Here is a 23,585-nt window from a genome sequence, read left to right on the forward strand (position 1 = left end):
TTTACCGAAGCTTTTATGTAACTATAGCATATATACAATAATAATTTGAGGAGATTCACAGTAATTAGGTTCGATAGGATATAAATCTTTGGATATACGTCGGCCTGGGGCGGTATTGCCAACTGTATAGGAACAAGGTCATCTCCAGGATTAAGAGTAGCCCAACCCTTGAATGCATTTAAAAAATGATCAAAATAGTTTCTACGTGAATCAGAGATGATTTAAAACAAAGGATATGGTTTTAACAGTAGAAATTAGTTTTAGGCAAATTCTGATATTGTCGTAGTGCCAGTTGTCAAGAAATCAACATGAAATACGACATTTTTAAACGAAGCATCATTTGCACATATAATCCAATAATCCAAAGAAGTGCAAGAAATGTGTCCCTTATTCTAAATAAATTTAGCACACTTTTGATTTAGTTTTTTTGTTTATGCTCGTCTTGCCCCGAGGGGGTGGTCATATTGCCCCATATGATAAATATAGGCATCATAAAAACACCTTTTTTAAAACCAGTTTATAAGATACTAAAACTTTATTAATCAGTGTTTATTGATACTTATGTCAAAGACGGGTCATCATAAAGGTGTTTTATGGACAAATCAGCAGAATTTGAAGGAGTGTCACTATTTTACAAGGGTTACCGCTTAGGATGGCCATCTTGCCCCACTTTCCCCTAACCAATGGGTTTGAAACCTCACACCGGATGAGGAATCTGAATGACAATTCCACGGAACGATCTGATAAAGGAAGTACTCCCGCAAGTACCTCTAGACTCGTTATATGAGTCGAGTTCATACAACCCAACGCGATACGGAGACAACGATACTGGATACGTTGGAGTTTTAACAGGTGCGTTTGCGTGACGGATTGGAAACAAAAACTACCATATTCGATAACCGACAGAATCGTTGTACGATAAAGCTTTATCAGATCTTCCGGGTGGGCTCCCCATCATGTTCCGGTTACAGTCCGCATGAAGTTGATTCGTTGTTGGCATTTCTGATACAGATGTCTAATGTGCTTTCCCCAGGTGCCTTTCGAGTCGAACCAGACCCCTAAATATTTATGTGAAATGCCTTGAGTGATTTTCTTACCCTCAAGGTGAAGCTCTAATTTTGTTGGCTTATGCTTCCTAGAAAAGACAATCAGCTCAGATTTCTCCGGAGAGAATTCGATACCTAGCCGATTAGCCCAAGTAGACAAATTGTCTAAAGTATCTTGCAATGGTCCTTGCAGATCGTCCGCCGCTGTTCCTGTAAAGGAGACGACGGCGCACAGTGGGACCAATTCTAAAAAAGACGGTCAAAAATGTTAGAAGTGAATAAAATGGTCTAGCAGGCCACATATTATGAGATTTCATTGAATGGATGGTTCATCTTCTCGACATCACCGTCCCGTAAGCTAGAGATCCACTACCGGAACGAGAGGTGGGGCACCAGTCGTCGCAAGCACGCTAACATTCTCAAAGACAACGTGCCTGCACCAAGTGGTGCCTCATCAAATATCAATGGCTAGCGCCGCCAGTGTAGAGTTCTATTTCTATGAGCACTTTCACAGGTATTCCTTTAATTACCAATTTCTGTCGTCACCTCACTGCAGTGCTAACGGAAAAATGTATTCCATAATTAGAAATTGTAAACATATAGAATGGATTTTATTTTGTCCCTACACAAAGTAAAGCTGTAGAGGCGCAAATCGCTTCTTGATATTACGGTTCATGTGAAAAAGTCATGATCTTTTTACAGAGTAAGTATGGAAAATTAGATGTAGGGGTCAAATAAAATACTCTCCCTGCATTGCGACTAAACATGACATGACTTGATAGTTTGTCCTACTTCCTTTAACAATATTTTCAAATCTCAGCGTGCAAGTGCCTGTAAAAACTCGTGATCACGTGGAATTTATAATTAAAGTATGCGTGAGACAAGAACAAATGGTACTAGGGGGCCGTACACATATTACGTATGCCCTGATGGGGGAGGGGGATCTGTCGTTTTACCTATAAATAAAAAATCATTTGTATGTAAGAAATCTTACATGAAGGGAGGGATGTTGAAAAAACCAGAAATAACGCTTACGTAATAAGTGTACGACCCCTAGACAATTTTTAGCTGATGTTGCACCACTGTATTGGGGCAAATGAGAAGTAGAAGGAGAAGAGAAAACATATTGTGCGTTGCTTTGTATCAAAATTGATTGGCAAGACCGAAACGACCACTGTCAGTAAAACCGAAATAACTGAGCGGGCGGAGGGTGGCGGAACCTAATTTCTGCAGGATTGGATTCCTGACAAAAAAATGAAACTACAGTGTGAATTTCATTGATGGGTACCGATGGGTACCTTTTTGAATTTCACAATGAATACAGCAAGAAGATAATACAATAATAATTTTATACATAATAAAGACCGAGTACTTTCTGCGCGATCAAAAATAATTTACGAACGTATATGCGTGGCTTTATTAGTTTTTGGACTACACTTTGTGATGGTGCCAAATATAATAGGTTTGGGTGATGCATACGTCGTGGCCAACATAATGAAGCAGTAACATAAATGTTACAAGATTTAACAGAATTAAAAATTGACAACATGCTCAACTTGTATTGACTGTAAGGTAAGATCCACCCGCATAAAATGACTCAAAACTATGTAAACATCATCGTCAAGTATTCTACTAACACCCCATGACTCAAGTTATCAATTTGAATCATTTTGAAAAAATGGTTTTTGACCGTCTTTTTAAAGATTGGTCCTTCTGTGCGGCGTCATCCGCAAGCTGTCTAAGCGTGCAATTTTCCATGAGACATCCATCGATATCTCTGATGTAAAGGTTGTATCTAGCGTAATAGTTTTCGTACAGCGCATAAAATCAAATTACGATTGTTGAGCATTACTAAGCAAACGATCTACCATTATTTCAGCCCCATACGCGTTATGGTTCTTTCATCTCGTGCTCTTGAAAAAAATATTGGAAAAGCACGTGGTTTACAAAATGGCCGATTAATTGTCGAGCCGACTAAGAATCATCTTCTCAAACAGCTTCCGTATACACGACAACATCGCGATTGGCCGGTACGAATTGTTATCCGACACAGGTTTCGCCGGTTTCTTTATGGCGATCACTCTTACCAGTCTCCATTCATCTGGAACGATGTTGCTTTCCAGGAATAGATTGTATAAGTTTAACAATCGCCTCTTCGCGACGTCTGGGAGGTTTTTAAGCAGGTTGAACTTAATACCATCCATTCCAGGGGCAGAATTGTTACAAGAAATGAGAGTAAGCGAGAACTCGACCATCAAAAACGGACTATCTATTTCGCTTCAACCGCGTGTTACGTCACGCACAAATCCTTGTATAGGAACGGAATCCGGGCACACCTTTTTGGCGAATGCAATTATCCACCTGGAGGAGCTTTCTCTATCTTCGTTAACCGCCGACGCGTTTCGCATTCTTCTACCGACGGCCAAGAGAGTTGTCATCGACGTTTCTCGCGATAGGCCGTCAACGAAATGACGCCAGTACCCTCGTTTCTTGGCATTTACGAGGCTTTTGAATTTTTGTTCAAGAGAGATATACCGATCATAATCATCCCACGAACCCCGCTTCCGATAATCCTTGAACTCGTCGGATTTTTCACGATATACTCTAGTACACTCGGCATCCCACCAGAGAGGAGATGGAGGACGTCGACGCGCTTGCGATCCCGGTATAGGTCTACACTGCGCATGTAGCGCACTGTTATGAATCAAGGAAGTACCTCGACTAATTGTTCACCATCGATGATCGCTTCAGCATATTTTCCCCAGTCAATGTGCTTTGTGAGGTCGTATGCATTGCAAATCTGATGAGTCTGACGCGATCCATTGGTAATTGAGATTTCGATAGGCAAGTGATCACTACCATGGGGATCCTGAATCACTTTCCACGTAGAATCCAATGCTAGTGAAATCGAACAGATTGAGAGGTCAATTCTACTTTCGAGTCCTGAAGATGCTACACGTGTTGCTTCCCCATTATTCAAATATGTTAAATTGAAGTAGTCACACATGTCATAAATCAAGGATGACGCATTGGCGTAACTACCTCCGATGCCTAGGGGGGGCTATAGCCCCTTTATATTTTTTTTCGAAATTGACCATCTTTTTGAAAATTCTCGAACATTTTAACATCTCATCAAGTTATCAGCGGTAATGTGACAAATGCATGTCTATGTTTAATTGCGCTCGACTAGCGTCAGGCAGTGGATATAATTGCATACTTCATAAATATTCTATCTATCTCAAATGAAAAAAATAGTGCAACTTTCCATGGATTCCGCCGAGAATCTTCCAAGAATTCTGATGAGAATCTTTAGTGATCCTGACTGGAATGTTCCAGGGACTCCGACGGGAATCTCTAGATATTTCGACATAAATCCTTCAAGAATACCGATGGGATGTATTCCGAAACAAAACGTCGAATGATTCTGGGATTCTTCGCGGGATTCCGAAGCTAATCGTCAGCCGGATTCCTTATCGTATAGAGATCCCAACGCAGATCATTTGCAAAACGTCGAGAGACTCCGAATTAAATCTTCAAAGGATTACGAAGCAAATCGCCGAAGGATTCTGATTTGTCAAGGAATTCCTAAACCAATCTTAAAACGAATCTGGAGATATTACGGAGCAAATCAACGGAGATTCTAAAGCAAATCCTCCATGGATTTTAAAGGGTATTTTTCACAGATTCCCAAGGGCATTGCTGAACACTACTGGAAAGAATCCAGTTGGAATTCTTCTGGATTACGATTGGAATACTTCGATGAATCCGAAAATAATTCTTTAGAGATTGAAGTGAGAATTCTTCTCGGATTCTGATGAGAATCCCTCTCGGATACTGATGGGAATCTTTATCAGAATTCAGAAACAAGCTAATTTTTTCCACTCATTTCATTAAGTATGATAGAGTGATTATGAGAGATAACTCTTTAGTCTTCAAACTTTTTCGGTAATTCATTATGCTATATGTTGAAAACTGATATCACTGCTAACTAACTTATCAAATTCTAGGGGGGGCTAATTTTTTTCTAGGGAGTGCTAAGCCCCCCCTAGCCTCCCCTTATTTACGCCAATGGATGAACGGTTGTCATAGGTAAGTTCCCCCCAGGCTGTACCGTGTGAGTTAAAATCTCCTAGGATCAACCGTTGCTCAGGCATTGCTGAGCAAATAGCCGTAAGGTCTCTGTGTCGAACAGAAGCATTCGGCGGTATGTACACAGAGGCTATGCTTAAGCTTTTACCTCGTATGGTGACATGGCATGCGACTACTTCAGTGCCTATCATCGGGGGAAGATCAATTCTATAAAAGGAGTGGAGCTTATTGCTCCCCAAGAGCACCCCTCCATATCCATCGCCTCGATCTCGGCGAATAATATTGAATTCGGGGAAAGTAAGGTTTTTATCAGAAGTAAGCCATGTTTCACTAAGAGCAAATGCATCACAACACGAAGTGTGAACTAAATATTCAAACGCAGGTAAATTTTTAGTGATGCTCCTACAGTTCCACTGCAGGACTACGATCTTATCCCCGACCTCGTTGGTTAAATTAGCCATCATGGGATAAGATAGAATCAAGAACAGGCCATTTTGACATTAGTTGCTTCAATAAAGGTTTCACCAGTGATTGATGATGTTTCTCACTGCGGGAGAGATTTCTTGAGTATTGAAGGTGAAGTCCACAATCCCAGAGATAGTCATTTTATCTGAGACCTCAGCTTGCTTGTGCTGAGATACTCGCTGACTTTTTTGTTGCTGTAAACTTTCTGGGCGAAAATTGGAACAGCTGGGGTTTTAGATGTTCCTGGAAGTGATGTAAATTCGCCAGCCACAAACTTGAACCCCAATGATGAAATTTTCGGGGGTTTTCCACCACTTACTGGTTTTCCAGGGGAAGTTAGGATTCCCTCAGTTCAATCAAAGTTAATTGCCTATTCCCGGGGATTAAACCACCCGACTTGGACGTTAATTTACAATGTTATGGAAACTCATATGTGAATATGTACGTTATGTGGAAGATATCGATTTGAAAAATGTATTGGAGGTAACCACTTTCCCTTCGATGGGACTCGAACCCATGACCCTACAGTATGCTAGACTGGTGCTTTAACCAACTAAGCTACGAAGGACCTCCGTCGGCCTTCGCAACCTAGCGGCTACTGAACGAGCTCGAGATTCCCAAATTGGACGCATAGTCAAATCACTCGCAATCCATTTCTCAAGCCAATACTTCCACATGTGTATTGTACACGTCCACATTAGAGGAGCGTGAGTATTTAGAATGTCTGGCGGCTATACACATTCTTCATCAGCAACGGTACTGATCAAGTGAGGTTGTGTAAGCATTTGCCAGTCGGTCGTCAAGCTCAGACCCGACCGCATTGCGTAGGCAAGAGCAAGCAACTCAGGTTCAGTTCAATCATTCCCCGGATTCCCTGTTAATTGACTGGGACTTTTAGAGTAGCTTTATGTGTTTGAGGTTTTGTTCTCATTCTCTTCCTCTTTGTACCTGTTTCAATCAGAGTGTAATCCTCACCGTCCCCAGAGTCAGAACCTTGATCATCGAGGGGCAGGGAAGAGTAGAGATTGTCGTTAACAATAGGTTGGGTTGATGGTACAGCTGGCGCGGCGATTTTTTCAGCATTACTGCATAAAATCGCCGAGATCGCTGTTGAATGGATCGCAGCTGATGTTTTCCCCGCTCTATGAACCGAGGGCAGGTGGACAGATCATGTGGAGCTTCACCGCAGCAGGTACATTTCTGTTCCGTGCTGCAGGGACCCTCTTGATGTTGTTCACCGCACTTACTGCAGCGCGGTTTGTTGCAGCAGTAAGTTTCGGTGTGTCCAATCTGCTGGCATTTGGTGCAGTGCATTACATTCGGTACATAGAGTCGCACAGGTAATCGAAGTTTCCTGATCACGAGATAGTCCGGCAAAGCCGATCCGGAGAAGGTTACCCGATACGAATCTGAGGCTTTTTTAGTGCCATCAGATGACACGCGGTTAATTTGTCTTACATCAATCACTTGGACAGCTGGGACGGCCCTATTCTTGAACCCACCAGCGCCAAGAGACTTGATGTCAGCACAGGACAGATATGGCTCGGTAACCACTCCGGCTACTTCGACTTCTCGACTCGGAATGTATACGTGGTATTCCCTTAAAAAGTGCTCGCAGGCAGCAATCTTATTTGCCTGTTCCCGATCACTAACTGTGATCCACAACTTATTACGGCTCGGTGCATTCACCTCTTCTATGCCCCGAAACGACTTTGCCAGGTCTTTTGCGATTTGCAATTTGTTCAGCGGTTTGCCTTTGGGTCGGAAGAAAACCAGAAAGGGACCTTTCGATCCGCATTGGTATGCTTTCAGGCGGGGGGTAGCAGAAGTAGAGATAGAAGGGGTGTTTTCATTTCGTGTCATAGTGGAACTGGTATCCATGAGTTCAGGGAAAACAGTTGTAGGGGTGCCAGTTGAGAGTTTTGGGACAATCGTAGGTTGGATACCGTTTCGCTGCACCACTGAGGATAGCGGAGATGCTGTTTGTTGATCTAGATTGGTCTCCGATGATGTGAAAAGATGTTCAATCAAATTCTCATAGGATGGAGAATCACGGAGTCGCAGATCACAAATTGGGTATCTCCCCCGCCTGTGTCATTTTCTTCCATCCGGTCGTGTTATGAGTAAGAACAATATTTCACGGAGGGAAGAAAAGTAGTTGAGAAGCAGTGAAAATGCTAGGTTGAGCAATTTCCACTCATAAGAATGAATTTTCTAATAAATGTAATGTGAAAGAAGAAAATGATTTAAAATTAATAATAACAAAAAAAGAAAAAAACAAAAAGGATATAAAAGCAAAAGAGTAACAGCGAAAAAGGTCGAAAAGCGAAAAATATGTCGAAAAAACAAATAACAAAAAAAAAATTTGATAAGAAAATTATTTTGAGCTTTTTAGTGGAATGTCTTCACTTGTCATAAGACGAGTTTATACAATCCCATTGAATTCCACCACTTAATTGTATCTTGACAGATACGTATTTCGACCTCAACAGTAAGGCCGTCTTCAGTGTCTCGTACTTGACTCGACTAAGTCTTACTGTTGAGGTCGAAATACGTATCTGTCAAGATACAATTAAGTGGTGGAATTCAATGGGATTGTATAAACTCGTCTTATGACAAGTGCAGGGGCGTCTCGTGGACTTTTGCTACACCTGTTCTACCATGCTAATAAAAAAATATTCATCAAGCTGAGTGGTTTCGAATAAAAGTTGTGCATTTAATCTAATATTACAACCTTTTCTTGTACAACTATATGTACAATATTAGAAAAAAAAACAATTTAAATAGATAGGATTTACAAAACAATAAATAGCTTATTAATCTCTTTTGTTGCAAAAATGTTTTAAATTTAGATGCTCAGATTCTAAACTCTCGCAAATCGTCTGAAATCTAACTTGATAACAGTTGGCAATAACTGGATATTGCTCAGAATAGAGATCTTTCACATCGGCTCATTCCACCATTCGGGGTACACGGGTCCCATCGCCGCTAATATTTAAACTCTCACATATTTTGTTGCTATGAAAGAAATGTTATTAACCATTATTAGTATAATAATAATAGTATATAATTATACAATTATTCAGTTCAATCAAAGTTAATTGCCTATTTCCGGGGATTAAACCACCCGACTTGGACATTAATTTACAATGTTGTGAAAAATCATATCTGAATAGTCTAGCGTACTGAACGTACATATTCACATATGAGTTTTCACAACATTGTAAATTATACAATTATTGTTTGATACGACCCCAGATTGTGACGTCCAATGAGTGACATTAAGAAGCTGCAATGTTTTGCAGTTATTTAATTCTTCAAATTTAGTGAAAACTATACTTTTTCTCTATATTGATCGATTTTGAGTATTCGTAAAAAAGCATTATTTAATGTCTCTTTTGAAAACGCAAACATTAGTTTAATATTGTTCTTGATGCATTGCATATTCATCAGGAGAAAAAAGAAAAACAAACTGTTTCCAATGACCGCATCGTGCTTTCGTGCTGTGCGGTTCTTTCTCTCTTTGCGGAAGGAAGTTTTTAATACTACCCGAAGCTATTTTAATTTCAACGGTGCTTCTTAGCGCTATTTGTACCCACTGATCCCGTTACGATCTTTGCAAGGACCCGTGCCTTCGTTTTACGTTGGACCCGTTTGCGGAAGTAAAATTCCGACAAGCGGTGGTAATCCTGCAGGGACACCGTTCTGGGAAAAACCTCTTAGAAGGTCACGTCTCCACGCTCAGCAATGAGTATTAACAAAAACAAGAGGAAGGGGAGTCTCTGAATTCTCCACTTCCTTCAAAGAAACAAGGTTTCAAGACCGTCCTGCCCAAGCGCGGAAAAATAGAAGGAAGCTGGAGAATTCAGCTATTCCTTCTCACTCTAATATCGGAAATAATTCTTCTCCACTCGCACTGCGCACTCCGTTCGATTTGATTAATGATGACATTGAGCAAATCGAATCTACCTCTAGCCCAGGTGATTCGATTCATGCGAAAAGCAAAGGATTCCGCCAATTGTGGTATCTGTTGCCGAGTTTTCTGGCTTCCGGAATGAGATTTTGAGTAACCTTCAGGGGATCAAGGTTTCATTTCAGATTGCTAGGAAGGGTGACTGCCGCGTTTTGCCGGGATCCTTTGACGATCGCAAACGTCTTCTTCACTATTTAACTGAGAAGCGCCATAAATTCTTCACATACGACGACAAAACTGAGCGATTGTTCAAAGTCGTCTTGAAAGGTCTCCCCAGTGATGACAAATCACTGGATGAGATTAAAATTGAAATTTCTCAATTACTTGGATTTTCACCAGTCCAAGTAATTAAGATGAAAAAGAAATCCCATTCTGGTACTTCCCAGAGGGCATTTCTCAAGAATTTTATTTAGTTCATTTTAACAAAAGTGAACTAAATAATATGAAAAGTTTGGAAAAGGCCTGTATTATGTCTCATGTCCGTGTTACATGGGAACATTTCCGCAGGCCTGGGGAAACTTCCAAACCCTACCCAGTGCCGTAAGTGCCAAAAGTGGGGTCATGGAACCAAACATTGTCACATGGATGCTAAATGCATGATTTGTGGTGGAACCTCTCACGCCAAGGACGCCTGTCCTGTGAGAGAAGATTCCAATAAATTTAAGTGCGCAAACTGTGGAGGCAATCATAAATCCAATTTCTGGGAATGCCCTTCGCGCAAAAAGTTTTGAATTCCGTGCAAAATTGATGACGGGAAATTCCAATCGGATCCCAGATTCGACGGGTAGAAATTTTTCAAACGCTCAAATTTCGAAACCGGTTACCGGTCGAGCAATTCATACCCACCACAATTCACAAACAAATTTTGCCGCTCGTCAACGGGTAGCAAGCACTTCAGTAAATTCCAATTTTTCGAATGTACCTACGTATGCAAACATCGCTGCTGGTAGACAAAATTTCTCTTCTCAAAATGAGGTTTATACCCATGTCCCAACGGAAAATAATGGTCATGTTGCCGATTCAGGTAGCATGACTGCTTCCAATTTTGATTTTTTAACTGAACAATTGCATCACATGATTGATGCAATGTTCAAAGCAAATACCATTCCTGAAGCTGTTCAGGTTGGTATAAAGTACACACAAAAAATTGTTATCGGACTCCGTTTCAATGGATCCAAATAATTGTGTGAAAGTTCTAAATTGGAATGCCCGCTCTCTAAAGGGTAAGGAAGATGAATTATTCAACTTCCTTTCAGTTCATAATGTGCATATTGCCATTATAACTGAAACGTATTTAAAACCAGGACTCTCCATTAAAAGAGATCCAAACTATTTTATCTACAGAAATGATCGTCTTGACAGCGCCTGTGGTGGGGTCGCCATTGTCATTAATAGACGTATCAAACATAAATTATTTTCTTCGTTTGAAACCAAAGTTTTTGAAACCTTGGGAGTTTCTGTTGAAACAAATTTTGGACAATTTTCCTTCATTGCAGCCTACTTGCCTTTTCAATGCAATGGGCAGCAAAAGAATTTGTTGAAAGCTGATCTTCAAATTCTGACTCGCAACAAATCAAAATTCTTCGTAATTGGTGACTTCAATGCCAAACACCGTTCATGGAATAATGCTCAAAGCAATTCCAATGGTAAAATTTTATTTGAAGATTGTTCTGCGGGATATTATACTATTCAATATCCCAATGGACCAACTTGTTTTTCTTCCAGTCGAAATCCTTCTACAATTGATTTAGTTTTAACGGATTCAAGTCAGCTGTGTGGCCAATTGGTAACTCATGCTGACTTTGACTTGATCACCTTCCTGTGACATTTGAAATCTCACAAGAAGCCATTTATAATCCAATCAGCTCTACTTTTAATTATCATAGAGCTGATTGGGATTTATATAAAACGTATATCGATAGGAATTTTAATGTTGATATTCCTCTCGATACCAAAAGTGATATTGATAATGCTCTCGTATCTTTGACAAATTTAATTGTCGAAGCCAGAGGCATTGCAATTCCGAAATGTGAAGTTAAATTCAACTCCATTATTATTGACGACGATCTTCAGCTACTGATCCGTCTTAAAAATGTGAGAAGAAGGCAATACCAAAGAACTCGCGATCCCGCGTTGAAAGTTATTTGGCGAGATTTGCAAAATGAAATTAAAAAACGTTTCGCTATTCTGAGAAATACCAACTTTGAGAATAATGTCTCGAAGTTGGATCCCAGTTCGAAACCCTTTTGGAAATTAACAAAATTCTTAAAAACCTCAAAAGCCAATTCCAGCGCTTAAAGAGGGAAATAAAATTTTATTAACAAATGGCGAAAAGGCTCAAAAACTTGCTCAGCAGTTCGAGAGTGCCCATAATTTTAGTCTAGGTCTCACTAGTCCAATTGAGGATCAGGTTACACGGAGCTTCGAAGACATTCTCAATCAAGAGAATGTTTTTGACCCTTCGTTGGGAACCAATTTGGATGAAGTGAGATCTATTACTAGAAAATTTAAAAATATGAAAGCCCCGGGTGATGATGGTATTTTCTACATACTTATCAAAAAACTTCCTGAGAGCTCTTTATCCGTTTTGGTTAATATATTTAACAAATGTTTCCAATTGGCATACTTCCCAGATAAATGGAAAAACGCCAAAGTTGTTCCTATTTTGAAGCCGGACAAAAATCCAGCTGAGGCTTCTAGTTATCGCCCAATCAGTTTGCTTTCTTCAATAAGCAAACTGTTTGAAAAGATTATTTTAAATAGAATGATGGTTCATATTAATGACAATTCTATTTTTGCTGATGAGCAATTTGGTTTTCGCCATGGGCATTCAACCACTCATCAGTTATTAAGAGTTACGAACTTAATTCGGCTCAACAAATCTGAAGGATATTCGACTGGAGTTGCTCTTCTTGATATAGAGAAAGCATTTGACAGTGTTTGGCATGAAGGTTTGATTGTAAAATTGATGAATTTTAATTTTCCTCTGTACATCATTAAACTGATCCAAAATTATTTATCAGATCGCTCGCTGCAGGTAAACTATCAGAATACTAAATCTGATAGATTACCTATAAGGGCTGGTGTTCTCCAAGGCAGCATACTGGGGCCCATATTGTATAACATTTTTACTTCTGACTTACCTGATTTACCACCAGGGTGTCAAAAATCTTTGTTTGCAGATGACACGGGCCTTTCAGCCAAAGGGCGAAGCCTTCGTGTCATTTGTAGTAGATTGCAAAAGTTTGGATATTTTCTCCACTTACTTGCAAAAATGGAAAATTTCCCCAGAATGCTTCCAAAACTCAGCTTATAATTTTCCCACATAAGCCGAGAGCTTCTTATTTGAAACCTTCTAGCAGACATATTGTCACTATGAATGGGGTTCCAATTAATTGGTCTAGCGAAGCTAAATATTTAGGACTTCTGCTAGATCAAAAATTAACTTTTAAAAATCACATTGAAGGCCTTCAAGCCAAATGTAACAAATATATTAAGTGCCTATATCCACTTATAAACAGAAAATCAAAACTTTGTCTTAAGAACAAACTTTTGATTTACAAACAAATTTTTAGACCTGCCATGTTGTATGCTGTGCCAATATGGGCTAGTTGCTGCAATACCAGAAAGAAGGCACTCCAGAGGATCCAAAATAAAATTTTGAAAATGATTCTGAAGTTGCCTCCGTGGTATAGTACCAATGAACTTCATAGAATTTCTAATATTGAGACATTACAACAAATGTCCAACAAAATAATTTCCAATTTTAGATAAAATCGTTGCAATCTTCTATTGCAACGATTAACTCCTTGTACCCTTAGTATAAAATAGGTTAAGTTTAGTTTAAGTTGAAAACATTGTAATTCCTACATGGTTCAATTCAACCAGAGGAAAAAATTCTAACTGCCAGAGGCAATTGAAATGTATTAATAATAACTAAAAGCGTAACATAGCAAATAAGGATGATAGTGTTAAGAAAACACGGAACACCTAGTCTAAGAGATGAATGCATGTATTAGATAATTAGCAAATAAAATTAGCTAAAAAAAAAAAAAAAAAAAAAAACTGTTTCCAATCATCGAAGTATGAACGAAAGCGTGCGCGGTGCGCCTTTCGGCAAAGCACAGCCCGACACTACGATCGAGTCTAACCGAAGGTGCATCGGGTCGTTGATTGTTCTCGCAGCGCGTCGAACGGGTTTGACTCCTGCTGCGCGCATAGCAGAACTTGCATCTAAACGTGCTTGCTTCACATGCGAAAGAGGATGATATGAGGAAACGGGGAATGCTGGCAACGCTCACGCTGGTTCTCTGCGCGCGGAGAACGAGTGAGCATATCAAGCAGGAAATTATTTCAAATCATTTGTCATGGCGCAAAACTTTAAATTTGACTTCTGGCAGCGCTGCTGTTTTTCTATAATATTTTTTATTCGGGATCCGTTCCCGTTCGAGTAGGTAGATGCTGCGCTGGTGCTGTTCGGCCTCTCTGTTAACTTGATGGAGACCGAATAATATCACTTGTAAATGCACGCGTACCCGAATAAAAAATATTATAGAAAAACAATACAATTTATTGTAACATCACTATAAAACACAATAAATTTGCAATAGATTTTATTGTAGATGAAATAATAGAAATACGTTAGAATGTATTGTTATGAACCATTCATTAAATTGTAAATGAAGTTTTCGCATTAGAACGTACGGGTTGTTAAGTATCGTAACTATACAAAATCTGAGATTTTTTCATACACTTTTTTTTGTCAAACAATAGAGTGTGTCGTAAATATATTGTTGAAATATCCGAAGAAAACCGTTCAAATAACATTAGATTGAATTGTATTTCTATAGTAAAACAATACGATATTGGATTTCTTAATTATGACGGCTTTACCGTTCAACAATGAAATTTTATGAAAAATAATGCATATTTGCGGCAATGGGACAAATATTGCTATATTGCTTATATGCAATTTGAACAAAATTTTCAAAAGTTATCAATGATAATTATTTATGCACTAAATGTTCTAAAAACAATTGGAAGTATTGTTACATTAGAGAACTATGTTGACGTATTATATCCACGGTGTTGATACAATATGGACAACCATCAAGAAACAATATATCCTATTGTATACCGTAGAGCGTATGGTAATTCAATTGTTTACACTGTTGAGCCAATGGTACACTTTTATCCGGGTAGCCCTTTAGCTACACGTGCACCTTCTTCGACGATCACGAATCGCCTTAGACAGCCACTTAATCCACAGTGGGAATGACGCGGGAGGATATAAAAAACTCACTTTTTGTGAGAAAGAACTCCACTGTTTAGACAAAATAACTGCCTGCGATGGAAACACGGACATTCACATCCGGCTACTTCAAGCGATCGGCAAAGAATGCCCGCGTTTCTCTTATCAAGGCCTCTAGTTTTACCTATTCCTTTGCTACGGCAGGCGGCTATCAACTGCACTGTAGGTACGGCTTCTACTCGGCTTCACCGTTGTAGCGTCAATGAGGTTCGCCTTTGCTCTCTGCTGACCCAATGGGACCGTCGAACAAAGCGTGGCCAACAGCAAAGGTTGTTGTTGATGGTTTGTATTGATGCCGAAAACCAACCACGATGCCAAATCTTGTCCTGGATTTGGAGCAGGTTCTGAATACAGCCGTGTCGAGGACTCGGCCAGGACACGGTGATTCCCGGTCGGAAGGTATACGCGCGTGAAAAAAACCGATGCAAAACCGTATAACAGCGGAAAAAAGCACTTGGAAAAATCACTATGCAGAGCAAAACGATCCGGCTGGCTCGAGCGTATGACTGGGAATGAAGGGGGGTTTTTGTCGACTGAATTTTATTAAATTTGGCCACAATATTCTTTGATATGCAAATAATGTTGTCGCGACCAGACCAACCAAAGCTCCTCATCGGAGCTAATGCTGCTGCCGAACGACAATTTAAGTAGAGAACAGTTCTACCCACTCTCTGACTTAATCGTCATCGTGAACTGCTACCTCCGGCGACATTTCGACCAGCAGGGGCGGTGCCACCCGCTTACCCGCTGCCTACCAATGCCACCGGGAACTCGGACCTACTCCTGTAGAGTACCCGCTAAGCTGCGGTGGACGACGGAGGTCCTTCGTAGCTTAGTAGGAAAAGCACCTGTCATGCGAACTGGGGTCGTGGGATCAAACTCCACCGAAGGGGCGGTTACCCTCCAATACCTTTTCCGAACTAAATCTATCACATGTTGTACATATGCATAATCAAGTTTCAGACATAGTAATTAATTTCCACTCCGGGTGGCTTAATACCCGGCATATAGGCAATTAACTTTGAATGCACTCTGTTATTTGTTTGATACTGTCTTCCGTCTTCTTACCTCATCTTTTCAGAATTCAAGAATCTCATTTCAATTGAAACAAAACCTTAATCATGATTTTATCAAAGATGATTTTGCTTATCAAGTTAACCGTACGCGTGGACGAGTAATCAGCGGCTGACTCAAGTACGAAAACTGTTCGCTGCATGGAACGCATACCGCTAGTTTTAATCCGTGTTGCAGTTCGGGTGACATCAAACCATATTTTCATTTTTTCCAATATATATTTATATCTATTACACATACATATTCATTATTTATGTCCGCCATTTTATTACCTCCTACGTCTGTGAAAGTTCCGTTCGGTTCGGTTCGGTTCGGTTCGGTTCCAAACGCATTCTTAAGCAGAGATAGGACTATTAAAAAATAAACACTTGTAAGGACGTGGCCTGGTGTGTTGAGAAAATCGAGCCCGCTTAATTATAGGTTTTAGCGGAATCTACAATGACCGTGGATATGTTTATCTCTGCAATTCCATCTAGGATTTTTGCAAGGGTTCGTGCTATGCAATAGTAACACTGAAAATGCCAATAATGATAAAAATGTACAACTCGCAAAAACATTCTATGTTTGAAAAAAGGAAAAAATCTAGAATTATTTATTATCAGGTGAAACACAAACTTACACATCAATAAGCAAAACTCGAAAGAATAGTCCATAATCAAAAGAATGAAAATCTAGAATGAAAACCCCAACTTAAAAGAATTGGAACGTTTGTCCCAATTATTTTTTTGTAACTTTTATCTATTAACCTACAAGGTTTAGGATGAGTATCCAAAGTAAAAGTTTTTATTTGGCCAATGCGTTTTGATGCAGGTAGATCTTTGTCTGCATAATGCCGATTGGCATGAGAGCATAATTCTGAAAATGCCAATAATGATAAAAATGTACAACTCGCAAAAACATTCTATGTTTGAAAAAAGGAAAAAATCTAGAATTATTTATTATCAGGTGAAACACAAACTTACACATCAATAAGCAAAACTCGAAAGAATAGTCCATAATCAAAAGAATGAAAATCTAGAATGAAAACCCCAACTTAAAAGAATTGGAACGTTTGTCCCAATTATTTTTTTGTAACTTTTATCTATTAACCTACAAGGTTTAGGATGAGTATCCAAAGTAAAAGTTTTTATTTGGCCAATGCGTTTTGATGCAGGTAGATCTTTGTCTGCATAATGCCGATTGGCATGAGAGCATAATTCTGCCTTTTTTCTGGCTTAGGCTGTTCTTTAGTGATTTAGTGACTCTATTATTGCGTACAGATAATCAACTATCATCAATAAATTATGTGAAACACCAATAAATTTTATTGCTTATATTTCTTGTTTTATTGTTTCCACGACGGCGACAACAAAAATCAAGTTTTTCATCAATAGGAATAGTATAGAATCATAATTTGTTTAGTATTACTATGATAACATTCTAGTGTTTTATTTTCATTATCAATAAGCTGATTAGAAGTCTGCACTATTTTTGCAGAACCAATTACCGAGCTGACTACCGAAAGCTCAGCTGTTGGCGAGGCGTTTTTTCTCAACAAAAAAAAAAGGATTTAAAAAATTTATTACAGTGAAGTAAAAGAGTACAGTGACTATAATAACAGTGTAGTCAAGTGTCAGAATTGGAACATAATCGTCTGTCATTTCCATACAAATACGCGTTCCAAACGAGCAGAAGACCTGTCAATCGTGACACATGACGTTACCCTTCTTATAGGACTCTACAAAAGAGGAACACTTATTATTGGATACAGCGTTCAAGTGGGTGAAGCGACCATGAGTCGCTGAATAAAAGTTCACAAGTATTTTGGCATGCCTTTTTCTTGTTTCTGGGATATGCTCATCGATTTACACTACCGTGACCTGCCCTAATTCCGCGCATTGCCTAATACCGTGATTTTTTGTTTCCAAATTGATGAATATAGAGTGACTGTCTGGCATACACATCACATTATTTGGTGAAATGCACAAATATATATCAGAAAATGTTAACAAATAATTATTGTGGGTTTTTTATGTATATTAGGCTTTAAAAAATAAATGTGATGATGTATGCCTTGACCAGTCGAAACTATCCACCCGCTCAGCAAAACATTTAAAATTAGGGTTATATTTCCAAGTCTAGTAACCTAATTTTTCAATGATGTTTGCTTCTATTATTTCATTGGGCTCATTTTTAAAGCTATAATTGTATTGCTGGGTATCAAAATGGCATTTAAAGTAGTTGTTTATGCACTTTTCAAGACAAAATTTTCAAAACGACTTATTTGCTTTCGTGAACAAAGATTTGAACGTCGATTTGACGAATCTGATAGCACTCCCAAGCGGCGGTACCCCGTTTGGCATAACGCCGTTTGGCATAACGCCGACTTGAGTCGAGTCAAGTACGAGACACTGAAGACGGCCTTACTGTTGAGGTCAAAATACGTATCTGTCAAGATACAATTAAGTGGTGGAATTCAATGGGATTGTATTAACTTGAATTTTGTCTTGTTTTATTTATCAAAACAATTGTCGCGGTATTAGGCCATTTTCTTTGCCAGTATACTCAGTGCCTAATACCGTGACTAGGCTATACCGTGAAGTTGATACTCAGGAAAATAAAACGTTACATAGACCACTAGACAAAATCCATATAGGTATTGAAACATTCATGTTAGATACCTACAACATTGGATGCTAGGATAACTAGGGAAGCATCATCCATATGTATTACATAAGTATTATTCCAGTACTTCGTCAAAGAGAAACTTCAGTTGAAAGACTTGAAGATAATAAACATCCAATGAACACACAAAACGTCTTTATTATGTTTTTTTTTATTCGTATATTTATGGTAGGCACTCTGTGTTCTTAACCGCTACTGTGCCGTGATCTACTGTGGTACTCTGCTGTACAGAGTCCACACAGAATCTATTTTTAGATGTCCATAATTCGTTATTGTTGGCATTGCCAGTCCATACCATCGTGAGTCCATTGTGTTCATTTGTCCATGTGATGAATCGAGTGATCGTTGCTTTGTTCGGTTGCCATTAATCGAAGAACGTTGGAGGAATGCCTCCGAGAAGAACAGTTTTGTCAGTCGTCATCAGGCAGCCCGTTTCGGTGAGGCGCGTTCCCCAAAACGCCACCGTACGGACTGCGCTTCTGGCAACTGACAAGGGTTTGGTGGAGGGGCTGGGAATCGAACCCATGACCATTCGCTAATGAGGCGAACGTGTAGCCAACTACGCTACGGGACCCCCTAAATCTTTATTATGTTGTTCAGCTTTTTATGTGTACGATATCATTTCTGCGATATTTACCATATACGTAAATATTTTTGAAAATTCCTGTTCCTGTTTCTTATAGAAAAGTAGAGTATTCTTCATCTGAATACAAACCTTCTATTGTCCTAAACCTAATAATTCAATTGAAATTTGTAATCATATTTTATTGTAAATTTGCTCTTAAGTTCTGGGGCTTTTGGGCCCGCCTTAGCCGTGCGGTGAGATGCACAGCTACAAAGCAAGACCTTGCTGAGAGTGGCTGGGTTCTATCCCCGGTGCCGGTCTAGACAATTTTCGGATTGGAAATTGTCTCGACTTCCCTGGGCATAAAAGTCTTATCGTGTTAGCCTCATGATATACGAATACAGAAATGGTAACTTGGCTTAGAAACCTCGCAGTTAATAACTGTGGAAGTGCGTAATGAACACTAAGCTGCGAGGCGGCAATGTTCCAGTGGGGGATGTAATGCCAATGAAGAAGAAGAAGAAGCTCTTAAGTTCATCATTTGAGCTTGTTTGATAGGGCACGGTATTTAGGCAATTTTCTGCGCGGTATTTGAAATCATCTTCTGAATATACGCGGTATTAGGTATATTCACAAGTCAAATGTCGAACACTATATTCTTAATTTTTTTATGAAACATATTTTTCCCTTCAAATGTATTTAATATTGATTAAAGTGACATAGTTTTCAAGGGTGATTGTTGCAAATTTAATTTTATGTAGCGAATTTATTGTGGATAAGTTCTTAACCCCACGGTAATAGGGCATGTCACGGCAATACTTTTCCATTACTATATTATCAAAGATTTTTATAATTTTAATAATCTTTTCTCTTATATTTTAGACTTATTCACGACCAGTCGCAAAGTATGGATGCCGAAGAAATGATGATCAATAAACTTAAACAGGCATGTGGTTACGAATTTACGAATAAATTACACCGAATGTTTACGGATATTTCTGTATCAGCAGACCTGAACATGAAATTTGGCCATTACTTAAAGCAACAAAATAAAGAACTAGGTATTGCACTGTTTTATAATCTTTGGCTTACTAATCTCAATTGAAGAGTTCACATACGGTAAAGAACTTGCTTGTAATGAAAACCAGTAATTTTTAAGCAACAAACATTATCACGATGTGTCACCAACATATGATTTAGTTTCATCCACTATTTGAACTTGATTGAGATTTTGAGCATTTGAATTTTTCAACGGTTTTGAGCATTTGAGTTTTTCAACGTACTATCACAATCAATATTCTCGTTTTTTTTTCTTCGAAACTACAGGAATAAATCTGTCTATTAAAATCCTGCAAGCTGGTGCTTGGCCGTTAGGCCCCACGCAACAAACAACAGGCTTCGCGGTACCTCAAGAGTTCGAGAAGCCTATCAGATTGTTCGAAAGTTTTTACCATGTGAATTTCAGTGGGCGAAAACTGACTTGGTTGAACCACTTATGCCACGGAGAATTGAAAATCTCCTTTGCAGATCGGAACTACATGGTTACTATGCAAACTTATCAGATGGCCATTCTTTTGCTGTTTGAAACTGTGGATAGTTTGCACTACAAGGAAATTCAGGATTCGCTGCAACTGAACAAGGATATGCTTCAAAAGCATATTCTGAGCCTTGTTGAATCGAAACTATTGCTATCCGATACGGAGGTATTTCTGCTGCTTATTATTTCTTTAGGTCATCTAATAAATTTCTTTTTTCAGAGTGTCGACGAAAACTCAAAACTATCTCTGAACAAGAGTTACATTAATAAACGAACAAAATTCAAAATCACTGCTGCTTTACAGAAGGAAACTCCTCAGGAAGTAATTTTGTTATCTTGTACAATACAATTCTCTAAATTTTAATGCACATTTTGATCTTTTTTCCCTTCAGATTGAAAGTACTATTAATTCTGTCGACGAAGATAGAAAGATGTATCTGCAAGCAAGCATTGTACGTATAATGAAATCCAGAAAAGTTTTAAGACATAATGCTCTAATTCAGGAGGTAAGTATACCAATATCAACTGTTGACTCAATCTATTAATATTTTTTTTTTTTAGATTTTGTCTCAGTCAAAAGTGTCTTTTGCTCCTAGCATTGGTATGATTAAAAAATGTATTGAATCGTTGATTGACAAGCAATACATGGAACGGACACCTAACTCAGGAGATGAATATAGCTATGTCGCATAAACCTGTCTTCTGCTTTAAAAGTTATTTTTGCAATTCATCAATAAACAGTTTCAAATGCAAATTTATTTCAAATCTTGTTTTCAATAACTTTAACCGACATTTTGAGCCACATATGGTGAACGGAGCCTTTTCAGATTACGAGCTTAATTACGTGTTAAAGTGGAGAATGACAATTTAATGTATGAGTATAGGCATCAAATTACTCTTTACCGTATAATAAATGGCGTAATCCTATTAAGGCTATTAAAGCTTGTTTAGATTATAATTTTTCATATTCAATGAAAATAAGATGACTGAACTTTGCCATCAAGATACTCTTTATCATGTTTTAAAGCTCGTTATATGAGCAGACTATTAATCCTTTCCTTTTTGCCTTTCTCGTACAACAAAGATGTACCGCAAGGGTATCATTTCACTCCACAGTGTTTTATTTCGTCATTTTCACGATCGAAATACAAGAGCATGAAAAGTGTTGATTTTGGATATAGGGTTTGTTCACAGAAGTTTCAAGATATTTAGGAGCGCATCTTTCAATAAAAAACAGTTTGATGATTAATCCCCCTAGAAGTGAGTTGAGAAAATTATGTTTCCACCAGAATGAGCTAATGATTTTTCCCATTTTCCGTCTGCTCTACAAAGTTGTAAACAAGCAAAATTACACGTTTTTGTTGAACATTGTTGTTCGCAATAGCGAATAACGTTTGGACATCACTGTTTGGCCCAGCACTCATTTTCTGGCATGAATGCAATCAAATACGCGGACCGCGTGCATTTGTGTGAAGAGATTCGACGCCAGATGAGAAACAAAAATTGGCGCCATCCGTCTTGCCAGGCAGAAGAGGGGAAAACGACCAATCAGCGATAAGCTTCCAACAACCAATCAGATTACAGATTGTATCCTAGATGTAGCTTTAAGTTTTTTTTTGTTATTATATAAACGATGTCAACATTCATGTTTGTGATCAGTTTTTTACCAGACACCGAAGAATAAAGAAGTTTATCTGGAAAGGCAGCGTTTTCTTCCGATCTCAAGGTATTGGAAATTTCGACTCTCGTTGGCACTGTCAGGAACCTACAGCGGATCATCGAGGCTTGGTGCTCGGCATTCGAGGATGTGTGATGGCCTTTCACTTCATCACCGTGTGGCTGGTTTACTTTTGAAAGAGTTAATTATAATAGTTCTTTTCAGAGCTAAATGCGAGACCAGCAAAGCTCACCGGGGTGAATTGGAAGCCATCTAGCAGTCAGCACCAAGCGAGGCGTCTCTGAATCATCGTTGCTGGAACCAATCCAGCCCAGCAGCGACACCGATAGTCATCTGGTTGTGTGGTTGGCAGTGAGTCAACCAACACACAAAATCCGGATCTCGTTTTCGGTGTGTGAGTGTGGTGGAAGCGTCCATCGCAAGATCGTCGTCACAAGCGTGGCGTTTATAAAGGTGTTGGCAGTGAGCCGGCACTCATCGTCGTCATCATCAAGCATCGTCATCCGATCAATGCCGTGCAGCTACGCCTGTTGGCAGTGGGCCAGCATGTATGCAGCACCGTTGAGCTACCGACAGTGGGCTGATAGCGTCGACGGTTTCGTTTGTGTGCTTTGTGATTGTGAGTGTAACTTCCATGCGGCAGTGGGCCGACAGTGACCGTAAATTAATGAAAGGTGCATATGTTTGCAATGTGCCATCAATTGTAACATTTCATCTCACATAAAACAAAAATTATCTTTAAATTATACATATTTTTAGATGTATTTCCACTTGTATTTACTCCCTTAATTGCAAAAAGTCGTAAATTTCTGCACAATATACCGAATATCGCATATTTATTTTTTCTACTGACATTGAAAGCTTTTGTCGACAAAGAGTCTTCTTGAATGTTGTGTTAAAAAAATTGTAAACCTATAAAAAATCATAATATTTGAATAGCTTTGGTTTTATAAGAGATAGAAAGTTACAATGTTCAGCAAAAACATATAATTTAGCTGGTTTAACAACTTTGTAGAAGAGACGAAAAATGCGAAAAAATATTAGATTTTTTCACATTTTCCGTCTCTTCTACAAAGTTGTTAAACCAGCAAAAATACATGTTTTTGCTGAACATTGTAACTTTCTGTCTCTTTTAAAACCAAAGTTCTTCAAATATTATGATTTTTCATGATTATACAAGTGT

General features: G+C 38.8%; 1 protein-coding gene across 4 annotated transcripts in view; it reads left to right on the forward strand.

The window, feature by feature from the left end:
• LOC134225253 (cullin-2) overlaps positions 1 to 21,482 on the forward strand; it is a 53,248-nt gene extending 31,766 nt beyond the window's left edge. For all 4 annotated transcript variants that reach the window (XM_062705164.1, XM_062705165.1, XM_062705168.1 and 1 more), the window contains exons 8-12: positions 20,070 to 20,248; positions 20,514 to 20,890; positions 20,945 to 21,046; positions 21,117 to 21,230; positions 21,286 to 21,482. In XM_062705164.1, coding sequence (XP_062561148.1) covers positions 20,070 to 20,248; positions 20,514 to 20,890; positions 20,945 to 21,046; positions 21,117 to 21,230; positions 21,286 to 21,417 — 904 coding nt within the window. In that variant the 3' untranslated portion in view covers positions 21,418 to 21,482. The remainder of the gene's footprint in view (positions 1 to 20,069; positions 20,249 to 20,513; positions 20,891 to 20,944; positions 21,047 to 21,116; positions 21,231 to 21,285) is intronic.
• The last annotated feature ends 2,103 nt before the right edge of the window (positions 21,483 to 23,585 follow it).

The sequence above is a fragment of the Armigeres subalbatus genome, chromosome 3, assembly GCF_024139115.2.
Source record: "Armigeres subalbatus isolate Guangzhou_Male chromosome 3, GZ_Asu_2, whole genome shotgun sequence".
Lineage (NCBI taxonomy): Eukaryota > Metazoa > Arthropoda > Insecta > Diptera > Culicidae > Armigeres > Armigeres subalbatus.